At 50.0% G+C, this 14,395-nt stretch overlaps 1 protein-coding gene across 1 annotated transcript in view; it reads left to right on the forward strand.

Moving 5' to 3' along the window:
* Nucleotides 1-328: 328 nt before the first annotated feature.
* PIGK (phosphatidylinositol glycan anchor biosynthesis class K) overlaps nucleotides 329-14,395 on the forward strand; it is a 138,373-nt gene continuing 124,306 nt past the window's right edge. Inside the window, 2 exon segments of the mRNA XM_075320282.1 lie at nucleotides 329-448; nucleotides 12,043-12,096. Of these exon segments, the coding sequence (XP_075176397.1) occupies nucleotides 371-448; nucleotides 12,043-12,096 (132 nt within the window). The 5' untranslated portion in view covers nucleotides 329-370.

Consider the following 14,395-nt stretch of genomic DNA (forward strand, 5'->3'; position numbering starts at 1 on the left):
CGGGCAGGGTCCTCTCTCCTCCTGTACCTGTCTGTCTTGTACTGTTAATGATTGTTGTACGTATACCCTCTTTCACTTGTAAAGCGCCATGGAATAAATGGCGCTATAATAATAATAAATAATAATTGGCTGCTGAGGAGTAATCAGTCCAATTCCTTTTCTGGCTTTTCGATCCTTAATATTTTTACAGGCAGAAGAAGCTTCATATTCTGGATCGTTCTGTGCTGCCAAACGCTCCTGACTAGAACCACGAGACGCCAGGAGCTGCCATCCTTACCCGACATGCACTGCGGTCATTTACTAGGATCACGTGACGTACACAGCGTGTCATGTGACGCGGAAGTGCCTCTCCTGTCACCGAGGAGGGAAGATGGCGGCGCTCAGGGGCTGGTGCCGGGCGCTGGTGTGCGCGCTGCTTGTGCTGGGAGTGAGCGCTCAGGCTGCGGAGGTGAGGCCGTCCATATACGTGGGCTCCATGTGTGGGGGCAGATTATGCCGTGTCCTGCTCATTCATTGTGGCGGCATCGCACAGCGCCTGACAGAGGAGTGTGCACGAATGGTGTCCATAGCAACACAACATATAGCTCCCCAAACGTGGATAACCCCTCTAATTAAAGGGGTATCTGCAGTGATGAAAGATATAATGTGTCCCTACTGAGCGCGGCGTCTGTCTGACCATCCGTCACTGGAAAGATTCCTGATCACATATGGTGGACTGCTCACAGCTGAGGGTCTGTTACAGTTGTATCTGGTTCTCACAGCTGAGGGTCTGTCACAGTTGTATCCGGTTCTCACAGCTGAGGGTCTGTTACAGTTGTGTCCGGTTCTCACAGCTGAGGGTCCGTCACTGGAAAGATTCCTGATCACATATGGTGGACTGCTCACAGCTGAGGGTCTGTTACAGTTGTATCTGGTTCTCACAGCTGAGGGTCTGTCACAGTTGTGTCCAGTTCTCACAGCTGAGGGTCTGTCACAGTTGTGTCCGGTTCTCACAGCTGAGGGTCTGTCACAGTTGTGTCCGGTTCTCACAGCTGAGGGTCTGTCACAGTTGTGTCCGGTTCTCACAGCTGAGGGTCTGTTACAGTTGTATCCGGTTCTCACAGCTGAGGGTCTGTTACAGTTGTATCCGGTTCCCACAGCTGAGGGCCTGTTACAGTTGTATCCGGTTCCCACAGCTGAGGGTCTGTTACAGTTGTATCTGGTTCCCACAGCTGAGGGTCTGTCACAGTTGTGTCCGGTTCTCACAGCTGAGGGTCTGTCACAGTTGTGTCCGGTTCTCACAGCTGAGGGTCTGTCACAGTTGTGTCCGGTTCTCACAGCTGAGGGTCTGTTACAGTTGTGTCCGGTTCTCACAGCTGAGGGTCTGTTACAGTTGTATCCGGTTCCCACAGCTGAGGGTCTGTTACAGTTGTATCCGGTTCTCACAGCTGAGGGTCTGTTACAGATGTGTCCGGTTCTCACAGCTGAGGGTCTGTTACAGTTGTATCCGGTTCTCACAGCTGAGGGTCTGTTACAGATGTGTCCGGTTCTCACAGCTGAGGGTCTGTTACAGATGTGTCCGGTTCTCACAGCTGAGGGTCCGTCACTGGAAAGATTCCTGATCACATATGGTGGACTGCTCACAGCTGAGGGTCTGTTACAGTTGTATCCGGTTCTCACAGCTGAGGGTCTGTTACAGTTGTATCCGGTTCTCACAGCTGAGGGTCTGTTACAGTTGTATCCGGTTCTCACAGCTGAGGGTCTGTTACAGTTGTGTCCGGTTCTCACAGCTGAGGGTCTGTTACAGTTGTGTCCGGTTCTCACAGCTGAGGGTCTGTTACAGTTGTATCTGGTTCTCACAGCTGAGGGTCTGTCACAGTTGTGTCCGGTTCTCACAGCTGAGGGTCTGTTACAGTTGTATCCGGTTCTCACAGCTGAGGGTCTGTTACAGTTGTATCCGGTTCCCACAGCTGAGGGTCTGTTACAGTTGTATCCGGTTCCCACAGCTGAGGGTCTGTCACAGTTGTGTCCGGTTCTCACAGCTGAGGGTCTGTTACAGATGTGTCCGGTTCTCACAGCTGAGGGTCTGTTACAGATGTGTCCGGTTCTCACAGCTGACGGTCTGTTACAGTTGTATCTGGTTCCCACAGCTGAGGGTCTGTCACAGTTGTGTCCGGTTCTCACAGCTGAGGGTCTGTCACAGTTGTGTCCGGTTCTCACAGCTGAGGGTCTGTTACAGTTGTGTCCGGTTCTCACAGCTGAGGGTCTGTTACAGTTGTATCCGGTTCCCACAGCTGAGGGTCTGTTACAGTTGTATCCGGTTCCCACAGCTGAGGGTCTGTTACAGTTGTATCCGGTTCCCACAGCTGAGGGTCTGTTACAGTTGTATCCGGTTCTCACAGCTGAGGGTCTGTTACAGATGTGTCCGGTTCTCACAGCTGAGGGTCTGTTACAGATGTGTCCGGTTCTCACAGCTGAGGGTCTGTTACAGATGTGTCCGGTTCTCACAGCTGAGGGTCCGTCACTGGAAAGATTCCTGATCACATATGGTGGACTGCTCACAGCTGAGGGTCTGTTACAGTTGTATCCGGTTCTCACAGCTGAGGGTCTGTTACAGTTGTATCCGGTTCCCACAGCTGATTGCCTGTTACAGTTGTATCCGGTTCCCACAGCTGAGGGTCTGTTACAGTTGTATCTGGTTCCCACAGCTGAGGGTTTGTCACAGTTGTGTCCGGTTCTCACAGCTGAGGGTCTGTTACAGTTGTGTCCGGTTCTCACAGCTGAGGGTCTGTTACAGTTGTATCCGGTTCCCACAGCTGAGGGTCTGTTACAGTTGTATCCGGTTCCCACAGCTGAGGGTCTGTTACAGTTGTATCCGGTTCTCACAGCTGAGGGTCTGTTACAGATGTGTCCGGTTCTCACAGCTGAGGGTCTGTTACAGATGTGTCCGGTTCTCACAGCTGAGGGTCTGTTACAGATGTGTCCGGTTCTCACAGCTGAGGGTCTGTCACAGTTGTGTCCGGTTCTCACAGCTGAGGGTCTGTTACAGTTGTATCCGGTTCCCACAGCTGAGGGTCTGTTACAGTTGTATCTGGTTCCCACAGCTGAGGGTCTGTTACAGTTGTGTCCGGTTCTCACAGCTGAGGGTCTGTTACAGATGTGTCCGGTTCTCACAGCTGAGGGTCTGTTACAGATGTGTCCGGTTCTCACAGCTGAGGGTCTGTTACAGATGTGTCCGGTTCCCACAGCTGAGGGTCTGTTACAGTTGTGTCCGGTTCCCACAGCTGAGGGTCTGTTACAGATGTGTCCGGTTCTCACAGCTGAGGGTCTGTTACAGATGTGTCCGGTTCTCACAGCTGAGGGTCTGTTACAGATGTGTCCGGTTCTCACAGCTGAGGGTCTGTTACAGTTGTGTCCGGTTCTCACAGCTGAGGGTCTGTTACAGTTGTGTCCGGTTCTCACAGCTGAGGGTCTGTTACAGTTGTGTCCGGTTCTCACAGCTGAGGGTCTGTTACAGTTGTGTCCGGTTCCCACAGCTGAGGGTCTGTTACAGATGTGTCCGGTTCTCACAGCTGAGGGTCTGTTACAGATGTGTCCGGTTCTCACAGCTGAGGGTCTGTTACAGATGTGTCCGGTTCTCACAGCTGAGGGTCTGTTACAGATGTGTCCGGTTCACATTTTTCACAGCTGAGGGTTTGTTACAGAGGTATCCGGTTCACACTTTTCACAGCTGATAGTTCTTAAAAAAAAAAAAAAAAGACACAAAACAAAAAAAACCCAAGACATGGTATAGTTATGTGAAAATTGTTCGTCAGTAAATGTATGACTTAATTTTGGCCACTTAGACCCTCTGCTTACCGGCTCCATAGCTCAGGGCAGTAGCTGATAGAGGAGGCTGCTGACGGTCACTATTCAGTAGCTGAGCCATCCCCTCCTCTATCATGGCTGATACAGGGGCGATGTATACATCTTATGTGAATGCTCTTAAAGGAAAGGTCTAGACAACCTCCTGTCTGTGATGTATTAGTATAAAGGCACATTATAGAGGGGGGTCCACTGCTCACACCCCGCTTTGTAACCCAGAGCCTAGAATTGCTCCATATGAGGACTCACAGAAGGAGACCTTCTTGCAATTACATAGGCGGCCTTTTATGTTTTTGTACCTTTCTCCTGTTGAGGATATGATGGTCAGCAGCAATTTCCATCTGTAAAATCAGCTGCTGGTTCCAGGAGCAGGACACAGGGCGATGACATGACTGCTCTGGGAACTCCTGACATTAGGAAATGGATTTACAGTGACATGTAAAAGTTACGGCACCCCTGGTGAAGACTATTGTTATTGTGAACATTTAAGCAAATTGAGGATGAAATGATCTCTGAAAGGCATAAAGTTACAGATAACACATTTCCTTTGTATTTTTTTCTAAAAAAAAATTCTTTTCATTTCTACATTTTAAAATTAACAAAAAAGGAAAATGGGCTGATGCAAAAGTTTGAGCACCGCGCATGCTTAGTACCTAGTAGCACCCGTTTGGCAAGTATCACAGCTTGTAAACACTTTTTGTTGCAGCCAAGAGTCTTTCAATTCTTGTTTGAGCGATTTTTCCCCATTCTTCCTTGGAGACATTTTCCAGTTCTGCGAGATTCCTGGCTCGTCTTGCATGCACTGCTCTTCCCTGGAGACGTTTTCCATTTCTGTGAGGTTCCTGGAGTTGTCTTGCATGCCCTGCTCTTCCCTGGACACATCTTGCATGCGCTGCTTTTCCTTGGAGGCATCTTCCAGTTCTGTGGGAGTCTTGGCTCGTCTTACATGAACTGCTCGTCTTTGGAGGCATCTTCCAGTTCTGTGAGATTCCTGGCTTGTCTTGCATGCACTGCTCTTTTGAGGTCTAGCCACATATTTTCTCTAGTCCCTTCCACGACAGCATAGGAGGTTGTCTCTCCACGCCCTAATTGGGACAGGAAGTTCAAGAGGTTTAAAAGGACCCTCCCACCTCCCACAGCCAGTGTCTTTCCTGTCCCCATGGGGCATGGAGAGGTTTTGTTTTTCTCCTATGCTGTGGTGGCCGGCGAACTACAGTATATTTTTTTTTTTTCTTTTTCCTTCTTCCCCTGTTACCTTCAGCCGGACAGCATCGGTCGGGCCTTCACCGCTCCTCCCTTGCTGTTCCCTCACGCTGTGGGGGACCGCTGCTCCAGCCTTCCGGATCCTCCTGAGGGGTGATGCAGGCTGTTGAGCTCCCCGGCCGGCGTCCTCCCTGAGCCGCCGGCCGCTTCCCGCATGCACGCTGCCGGAGCGATCCGGAAGTGCTCCCGGGGGCGGGACTTCCGGTCTTGCGGACTTCCGGTCGAGCGCTTCCGGTTTGCGGAGGCAGCGTGGAGGCACGCCGACGGTGACACGGCCTGCCCAGGACCGGATGCGGGAGGCGGGGAACGTGCACCGTCACTGGGGGGGCAGGCCCTTTTGCATAAGGGCTGCCACGAAGACATCAGATCATGGTAAGCAACCGTGCTCCCTGTCATGTCTTCCGCTGCAGCTGCCTCTGCAGAACCCAGTGTGCCCCCTGCTACTGTGAGTATGGAGGGGAATGGTCCCTCGGACATGGGTCTCATCACATGATTTATGGCTCTCTGGTCTGTGTTTTCTAGGAGGACAAGGCCACCAAGAAAACTGACAGAAATGAGAAATCAGAGAAGCCTGAGAAGTCAGAAAAAGCTGACAAGTCCGATAAGCCTGATAGACCTGACAGAGTGGAAAAAATTAAAAAAATGTCCTATCTGTATAAAGAAGCTCCCTGCAGTATGGGATAAAAAGCTTTGCCAGCAATGTACGGACCAGATTATTAGGGCCGAACAACCATCTCTGATAGATGAGTTGCGGTCCATGATGAAACAGGAGATTAGGGCCTCACTGGCCTCCCTTCCTGCTCCTGGCCCTGCTCCTGGCCCTGCTCCTGGACCCTCTCCTCCAAAAAAGAGGAGACTCCAGTCGACCCCATCTGATCAGGAGGACGCTGATTCCACCTCTGAGGGTCCTGATGAAGGATTTCCATCTGGGTGGTCTGACCAGTCCTTTCTATTTCACTCAGAAGAGTTGGGGGATCTTATTGGGGCAGTTCGGAGCACTGTGGGTTTAGAGGAAGTGCAGTCTCTTCCTTCAATCCAGGACGAAATGTTTGCTGGCCTGAAGTCAGTCAAACAGTTGGGATTCCCAGTTCATGCCAATGTTTTGGATATTGTCTCTCAGGAATGGGAATTTCCTGAGAGGCGGGTACGGAGTGACCTTAGGCGCCGGTTTCCTCTGGAACCTTCGGGACTACATTGGGAGGTCCCAAGAGTAGACGTTCAGGTGGCTAGGGTAGCTAAGCAAACGGCTCTTCCCTTTGAAGATACCTCCCAACTGAAGGATCAGATGGATAGGAAGGTAGAGGGCCTGATGAAGCGGTCCTGGGAGGCATCGTCTTCCTCTATTCAAGCCAACATTGCCTCCACCTGCGTATCCAGGTCCCTAATTAGGTGGTTAGACCAGTTGGAGGCTCATATTTCCCAAGGGACCCCTAGGGAGGAATTACTGGAATCCCTTCCCTTGCTTAGGAAGGCTACCTGTTTTCTGGCAGATACCTCGGTGGAATCTGTCCGCCTGGCAGCCAGGACCTCGGTGCTTTCTAACTCTGCCCGACGTGCCCTCTGGCTTAAGGCCTGGAGCGGAGACTCCACCTCCAAAATGAGGCTTTGTTCACTTCCGTTTAAAGGGGATTTAGTGTTTGGGCCTGCCCTGGATGATATCCTGGACAAGGCGACTGATCGTAAGGCCTTGCCCGATCCTAGACCTAACAGGAAGCGGTCCTTTCGTCCCTCGATGCCTCAGGCCTCCCAGCCCAGAGGGAAAGGGAAGGCAGGCAGGTGGAGCTATCCCAAAGGTAGAGGGAGAAACATCCTCATCCCTCCCCATCAGCAACGTCCTCAGCAGGACAAACAGTGACTCGGCCCGGGTGGGGGGAAGACTCTCAGCGTTTCTTCCCCAGTGGCAGTCCATAACCTCTTGCCAATGGGTTCTGAAGATCATCTCGGACGGTCTTCTCATAGAATTCCTTTCCCCCCCTCTTCCGGGTCTCCGAGTCACTGCGCTGGCGTCACCGGGTTCACAGGCTCTGTTGTACACAAAGATTATAGAGCTAGTGCACTCGGGGGTCGTTTCCCCAGTCCCGAGTCAGGAAGAAGGGGTAGGACACTACTCCCGTCTCTTCCTGGTCAAGAAGCCATCCGGCGACGTCCGTATTATTATCAATTTAAAACGTCTAAACCGTCAGGTCAGGTACCGGCGGTTCAAGATGGAGTCGGTGAAATCAGCTATTCCCCTGATAGGTCTACACCATCAGATGGCCTCTATAGATCTGAAAGACGCCTACTTCCATGTACCCGTCCATCCGGGACACAGACAATACCTCAGTTTTGCGGTGCTTCACGGGGAGGAAGTACTTCATTTCCAATTCAATGTACTTCCCTTCGGGATCTCCTCAGCTCCAAGGATCTTTTCCAAGATCATGGCAGAGGTGGTCGCCTTCATAAGATTGCAGGGTATCTGTCTGGTTCCGTATCTGGACGACTTTCTTCTCATGGCTCCATCTGCTCCAACCCTCCGGAGCCATGTGGAAAGGTCTTTGGGAATCCTTCGGTCTCTGGGATGGATTCCCAATCTCAAAAAATCACAGTTAACCCCCTCCTCCACTCGGCAGTTTCTCGGAGTGCTGCTGGACTCCGACAGACAGGCATCCTTTCTCCCAGAGGGCCACAGGATAGCTCTGTTAGCCAAAATATCAAAGCTTCGCAGGCAGGCTCGCCCGACGCTTCGAGCGGCTATGTCAGCTCTGGGTTCCATGACATCCTGCATTCCTTCAGTCAGGTGGGCTCAGGCCCATTCTCGGTGTCTCCAGGATCATATCCTGGCACATTGGGACAGACTCCCGTCATCCCTAAACAGAAGGTTTCGCCTCTCGGAGTCCGTCTCCTCATCCCTTCTCTGGTGGCTGAGTCCCGCCAACCTGCAGGTGGGGGTTGCCTGGACTCAGAAACCCCTGGTTACACTGACCACAGATGCCAGCCTACGAGGATGGGGGGCAATGGTGGCAAATTCCCCATTTCAAGGGGTCTGGAGTCCTTACGTCAGCTCCCAATCCTCCAACTACCGGGAGCTCAGGGCAGTCAGGGAAGCCCTCCTTGAGGCTCAGGACCTCGTCCGGGACTCTCACGTCCTGGTATATTCAGACAATGTCACAACAGTGGCACATCTCCGCCATCAGGGCAGTACACGCTCAGGCGCCCTGAAGTCAGTATCCTCCCGAATCTTTCAATGGGCAGAACAATCTCTGCTCTCCCTTTCTGCGGTCCATCTGAAGGGCTCTCTCAATCTTCAGGCGGATTTCCTGAGTCGTCGGGATGTTCATCCAGGGGAATGGAGCCTGGATCAGGCGGTGTTCTGCTCTCTAGTGGCAAGGTGGGGTGCACCAGAGGTGGACCTCTTTGCCTCGGCAGGGAATCGCAAGGTCGCAACATATTTTTCCCTGAACCCACGGGACGAGGCGTTAGGGGTAGACTCTTTCTGCCACAGTTGGTCCTTTCGCCTCGCTTACGCGTTCCCCCCTCTTCCTCTTCTCGCACGGGCCCTGAGGAAGATCAGAGACGAGGGGGTCCCAACTATACTGGTAGCCCCTCTGTGGCCCCGGAGGAGTTGGTACAGCCTGGTCATGACGCTAGGAATCGACGGCCCAGTCCTCTTAGGTTCGGACCCCAGCCTACTGTCACAGGGTCCGATTTTCCATCCGGCTCCCCAGAATCTCAACTTGGCTGCCTGGCTTCTGAGGCCCGGGCACTGAAGGCCCAAGGGCTTTCTGACAAAGTTGTGGCTACGCTACAGAAGAACCGTAAACCTGTGACTAATAGTATATACAACAAAATCTGGAAGAGATTTTCCTCCTGGTGTGGTTCTCGGCCTCCTGACCCTCTTCGGCCTAATATTGCGCAGATTCTGGACTTTCTCCAGAGTGGTTTAGACTTAGGTCTTCGACCTAGCACCCTGAAAGTTCAGGTGTCAGCACTCAGTGCAGTCTTTGACACGGCTCTGGCAGATCATCGTTGGATCCGTCGGTTCTTTGTGTCCGCTAGTAGACTCTGTCCACGTCAGAGGGTCCTGACGCCTCGCTGGGATCTCAATGTGGTCCTTACAGGACTATCTCAGTCTCCGTTTGAACCTCTGTGCTCTTGTAACATTCGTTCCCTTTCTCACAAGACTGCTTTTCTTGTGGCTATTACATCTGCTCGCAGAGTCGGCGACCTTCAGGCTTTGTCTGTTAGGGAACCTTACCTGACCATCAGAGATGACAGCATTGTTTTTCAGCTGGACCCTTCCTTCCTTCCCAAGGTGGTTTCGGATTTTCACCGTTCGCAGTCCATCGTCCTGCCTTCCTTCTGTCAGAATCCTCGGACTCCGGGTGAGGAAGTGTTTCATTCTTTGGATGTCCGTCGGATAGTGTTGCACTACCTAGAGGTTACTGCTTCTTGGCGCCTTGATTCTAACCTGTTCATCCAGCCCTTTGGCCGCAATAAGGGCAAGAAGGTGGCTAAGAGTACAGTCGCCAACTGGATTGTGCAAGCAATTAGAGATGCATACCTCGCTCAGCATCTCTCTCCGCCTACTGGATTCACGGCGCACTCCACCAGGGCTACCTCTGCCTCCTGGGCCGAACGGGCAGGGGCCTCCCCTGAGCAGATCTGCAAGGCGGCTACGTGGTCTTCGCTCCATACTTTCACGAAGCATTATCGTCTGGATCTGGATTCCAACAGGGATTTGGCCTTTGGCAGGAAAGTCCTGCAGGCTGTGGTCCCCCCCTAGGTATCAATTCTTTGGTATTCCTCCTATGCTGTCGTGGAAGGGACTAGAGAAATAAGAATTATTCTTACCGATAATTCGGTTTCTAGGACCTTCCACGACAGCAGGTAATTCCCTCCCCTATGTATTCATGTATTCCTGAATGTGTAGTACTTCTCATATGCTATGGATTCTTTGTAAGACACTGGCTGTGGGAGGTGGGAGGGTCCTTTTAAACCTCTTGAACTTCCTGTCCCAATTAGGGCGTGGAGAGACAACCTCCTATGCTGTCGTGGAAGGTCCTAGAAACCGAATTATCGGTAAGAATAATTCTTATTTCAATGAACTTCATATCAGGGGACTGTGAGGTCATTGTAAAACTTTCAGTTTGCGCCTTTTAAGGTTGTCTATTGTGGATTTTCACATGTGTTTAGGATCAGAGCCATCCTCTGTGCTCTTTTCTTCCTTTTTCTTCCTCTTTTCTCCTCCAGCTTTTTTACAGATGGTTTTATGTTTGCATGAAGAATTTGTTGAAATTTCATTGAATCCATTTTTCCCTTTACCTGTGAAATGCTCCCCATGCCATTGGCTGCAACACAACCTCAAAGCATAATTGATACACCCTCATGCTTAATGGTTGGCGAAATGTTCTTGTCCTTAAATTCTGTGCCCTTTTTTTTCTCCGCACATACCTTTTGATCATTGTGGCCTGAGTTCTATTTTAACCTTAATATGCACAGGACTTGTTTCTAAATAAATTGGGCTTGTTTAGATGTTCCTGGTATTTCTAAAGATCCCATATGATATGCTAATGAGGCCAGGGACTAATTGCAATGGCGGTAGTTCCCTTGACCAGTCTGCCCCCTTAGCATGTTAGTACGCCCATGTGAGCGTGCTAATTTGCTAATGAATGTGCAGCGTCAGCGGATGGTCTCACTCACCTCTCTGCTGCCATTGCTTTAGACTCCTTGATTTCAGCTCAGTGAGCATGATCTCGGTTTTTCGGTCTTGCGCACTATGAAGCCAGGTGTATGAGTCCTGGCTTCAAACTTGTGGAGTGCGCATGAAGTCCGGGATCATACGCACTGAGCCGAAATCCAGTGTCGCACACAATGGTCAGAGAGGTGAGCGCCACCATCCTCTGATGCTGCGCATTCATTAGCCCGCAGGGGCGTGCTAAGGCTGCGCGCACATCAGCGGTATTCTGCCGCACTGCCAGATCCGGCACAAGGGCAGTACAGTACATTACAGTTCACAGACAGTGCGGCAAGCCCCGGTCACATGCTGTCACATGCTCCGGTCACATGACCGCATGTGTCCGGAGCTTGCCAGTGAAGTGTATTGTACTGTACTGCCCTTGTGCCGGATCTGGCAGTGCGGCAGAATACCGCTGATGTGCGCGCAGCCTAACATTCTAAATGGCTGACTAGCCCAGGAAACTACCGCCCTTGCGACTAGTCCCTGGCCTCATTAGCATATCATATGGGATCTTTAGAAATACTTTTTCTAAAGATCTCTTTATCTATGCTAGTGTATACAGGAAAAGTTAGGTTAAGTTGACACACTGCGTTTTTTTGATGCTGCGTTTTTGTGCGTTTTTGGCCGCTAAAAACGCACAAACGCATCCGCGGCAAAAAACGCATGCGTTTTTGGCTGCGTTTTTGATCTCTGCGTTTTTCTGCGGTTTTCCAATGCATTGCATGGGGGGAAAACGCAGAAAAATGCAGGAAAGAATTGACATGTCTATTTTTTTTTTTTTAAGTTCAAAAACGCAGCTTAAAAAAAAAGTTGTGTGCGGACAGCAAAATTGAAAACTCATAGACTTTGCTGGGGAAGCAAAGTCAAGCAGTTTTGAGGCCAAAAACGCACCTGAAAAACGCGCAAAAACGCCGCGAAAAACGCACTGTGCGCACATAGCCTTAGGCCGGGATTAGCAATATGCACCCAGAACTGCCTGTGGTTCTGGGTGCGTATTGCACCTGTCAGGTTCCCTTTAACTGTTCACAATAACAGTAATCTTTACCAGGGGTGTCCAAACTTTTACATGCTACTGTAATCACAGATCTAGTTTGGAAGGAGGTTAATGCTTTATTAATTAATGGTAGGCATTGTCTGTAAACCTGCAGACGGCACCTGAATGTGCTGAGCCCTGTACAGTTTATGTGCAGTAACCCTCCTGTGTTATCTTGTCTTTGTAGAATAAAGCAGAGCATTTCTTCAGAAGCGGACACACAAATAACTGGGCGGTGTTGGTAAGTGTTACATTTTTTTTGCTTTATTTGTATGATAATGCAATTCATCTTTCCACAACATTGTTTCATACATCGTAGTTAAGCGGCCCTCCCACTCAGGACCCCCTCTGTCAGCGCAGAGGTGCTGGAGTGGAAAAGACTTGTCCACTTGGAAACAATCCATTCAACATGTGTTGCCTTGGAGGATCAAAAAGTAGCTTAATTGCTGGGATCATTATAAAGTCATGAGAAGCATTACTAAGGCTGGTTTCACACTACGTCTTTTTAACATCCGTTGAAAACGTTATTTTAGCGGAAATACGGATCCTGCTTTTACAGCAAATAACGTATGCAAACGCATATGTTATTTTGCAGGATCCTGCACTGGATGTTTAGGGGCGGGCATTGGAGTCATGTGATCGGGAGTGAGGGGAGCTAGACTGGGAGCCGGCTTCTGACAGCTGCAGACGCTGGTAACCAAGGTAAACATCGGCCTTGGATACCCGATATTTATCTTGGTTACGAGTGTCTGCAGCTGCTAGGAGCAGGGCTGCCTGCACACGTAAACATCGGGTAACTAAGAGAAGTGGTTACGCGATATTTACCTTGGTTACGAGTGTCCGCAGCTCTCAGGTGGGGGAGAGGGAGGGAGGGAGGAAGGGGGAAAGACAGATAGAGAGAGAGAGAGGGTGAGGGAGGGAGGAGGAGAGAGAGACAGATCACGCGAGACTGGTTCTGGGCATGCTCAGTACTTTCTGGGCATGCTCAGTACAAAAGCAGGATCCTGTCTATCAGCACGCCAGCGTTCACCTGCGTTCGCGTGCGTTATAGTGCGGATCCGGTGACTTGCAGTATTTTGACGCAGCTCAAAAACGCTACAAGTAGCGTTTTTGAAACATGTTAAAAAACTGCAAGTCACCGGATCCGCACTATAACGCAGGCGAACGCAGGTGGACGCGAGTCCATTGCAAATGCATTGAAATGAAAACGCATTTGCACTGGATCCGTACTTCCGCTAAAATAACGTTTTCAACGGATGTTAAAAAGACGTAGTGTGAAACCAGCCTAACCTGTTCACTCCTGTTCTTCTCTAGTGACACAACCTTTTGTTCTAAAAAAAATTGCAAGGAAATGTTAGTGTAGTCTGTAAAAAAAAAAAAAAAAAGTCTGTTCCATCTTGGCCCTTGTGTATCCGGACTGGTGCGGGATCGCCGTTATTCATCCTTGCAGTTTGCTGATATTAGCGCGTGTAGAGAGGAGGAGAAGACGGGCACGGTGGCTCAGTGGTTAGCACTGCAGTCTTGTGGTGGCTCAGTGGTTAGCACTGGAGTATTGCAGCGCTGGGGTCCTGGGTTCAAATCCCACCAAGGACACCATCTGCAAGGAGTTTGTATGTTCTCCCCGTGTGTGCGTGGGTTTCCTCCGGGTACTCCGGTTTCCTCCCACACTCCAAAAAAAATATACTCATAGGCAACCTAGATTGTAAGCGCCAATTGTGACAGTGTTGCCATTGTATGTAAAGCGCTGTGGAATTAACAGTGCTATATAATGAATAAATATTATCATCTTCCTACCGCCTCTTTTTTTTTTTTTTTTTTTTTTTAATAAAGCCATGATTAACAATATTCTTAGGTGCCTGATAAAGCACTACTATCCTGTTATAGGGGTACATTTCCTATATCTTCTCCTTCTTGACGTTCAATAGAAATCAAGCTCTGAATATACAATAACTTTAATGATATCTTTTTGTTTAGGAGCATTGGATACGCTGTGGAAATGCTGAGATATATATGGACATATTACAGATCCATAGTCACGTGCAATATTCTATGGACTAATACTGCACTAATGTGGCGGGACATAAACTGCTCCCCTGAATGCCATTATTTGGGGCTAAGACCAACTGCCCTGCTGTTTCCCATACTCGGCACATACAGATATGAGGGATTCCTGCTCTCCTGTCTATGTAGCACATGTTCAGAAGCAGCAGCTGCATGGTAGATATTATACAGCCGTACCAAGCAGTGTAGCTGTGAATCCAGCTCTGAGGTGAAATAAAACACTACTAGAAAGCATCAGCACAGATCTGTGTGTGTCTATGCGTCTTTCTCGTTCTGCTTCTCTCTCCATACACTTTAATAGGCAGCTGTAATTTGATCCCTCATTGAGCTCTCAGTTTATCCTGTCTTCTGCAGGACGGATCTTAACTGTTTCTCAGAATGAAGGATGAGGTCAGGATTCAGTGGGTGTATCAGTGACGCCATAACTGTGTTGATATGACAGCACCCATGTAATACAGAGGTTATAGGCTATTTATTTT

Source organism: Anomaloglossus baeobatrachus, chromosome 8 (assembly GCF_048569485.1).
Source record: "Anomaloglossus baeobatrachus isolate aAnoBae1 chromosome 8, aAnoBae1.hap1, whole genome shotgun sequence".
Classification (NCBI taxonomy): Eukaryota; Metazoa; Chordata; class Amphibia; order Anura; family Aromobatidae; genus Anomaloglossus; species Anomaloglossus baeobatrachus.